Genomic DNA, 1,023 nt, shown 5'->3' with positions numbered 1-1,023 from the left:
TACTTATACAAAAAGAAATCATTGTTTATTTGAAATTCAGGTTTAACTGAGTGACCTGCATTTTTATTTGCTAAGTTGAGGAGGGTAGGCATGAGGATGAAAAAGCAGAGAAATAAAGCACATTTATGAAATTGTCTAGAAATGAAAAATCGGGTGTGGTTACTGTCACACAAAACTGGCTAGAGGCAAATAGGTCAGAACCCTACTAAGTTTCTGAGACACTTTTATTGCCTGGGAAAGCACAATTCTTGAGAAAAAGTTTTTTTTTTCCTTGTTGCAAAAAGCTTTATTGTTTCTATTTTGTCCAAGGCATGGGAGAGGCTCCAGGGTGGTTAGAAGGCTGCCTATTGGTTGTAAGGAGAGGCTCAGGCACAAGGCCAACACCAGGGGGAAGCAGTGGGACTCCTCAAAAGCCTCTCCTTGAGAGTGAGCCTTTTGAAGATATTCGCCCAGCCGAGCCTGGGAGCCGGCAGCCTGCGGAGGTTAGTCAGGTGGTCGCCCATCCTCTTGACGAGTTTCCTCTTCGTCTAGGAAGTGGCTCTCCAGGAAGTCACAGAGGTGGGGGTCTGCGCGGGCAGAACCTAGGGCATGAAGATCCAAAAGGTTCTTCTCCAGGGCCATGGTGGCTTCCGTGGCATCATGAGTTTTACTGCACTCGTCCTGGGAAGGCTTCTGCAGGTTCTGGAAGAGGGCATGGCCGCCATGCTGGTTTTGCATCTTCAGGAGACTCTCCGCGCCCTTGTGTTTCTCCTCGGCCAACTCGCGGAAGAAGTGACTCACATCTTCCAGAGTTACATCGTGGCGGTCGAAATAGAAGCGCAGAGAGAGGTAGGTGTAGGAGGCCCACAGAGGCAGGTTAACCAGGCGATTGACAGCGGCCTCCACCTCGGTGGAAGAATTCTCACGCCTTTGAGAGCTCATGGTTGTTTGGCAATAAGGAATTAAGCTCAAAACACGGCGTTGGCTGATCTTGGAGGCCAAAGATGGCTGAGAAGGTGCCGAAGGTTGCGACTGGAAAAGAGG

The 1,023-nt window shown here is 49.4% G+C and overlaps 1 protein-coding gene across 1 annotated transcript; it reads right to left on the bottom strand.

The window, feature by feature from the left end:
* Positions 1 to 365: 365 nt before the first annotated feature.
* On the bottom strand, positions 366 to 921 carry LOC120605444 (ferritin light chain-like). Its single transcript, XM_039866340.1, is given in 2 exon segments — positions 366 to 519; positions 521 to 921. Coding segments are annotated over 2 exon segments (555 nt in total).
* Positions 922 to 1,023: the final 102 nt, after the last annotated feature.

The sequence above is a fragment of the Pteropus medius genome, unplaced genomic scaffold (assembly GCF_902729225.1).
Source record: "Pteropus medius unplaced genomic scaffold, Ma_sr-lr_union100, whole genome shotgun sequence".
Taxonomy (NCBI): Eukaryota; Metazoa; Chordata; class Mammalia; order Chiroptera; family Pteropodidae; genus Pteropus; species Pteropus medius.
The sequence above is the reverse complement of the archived record's forward strand: the minus strand, read 5'-3'. Positions and strand labels throughout refer to the sequence as shown.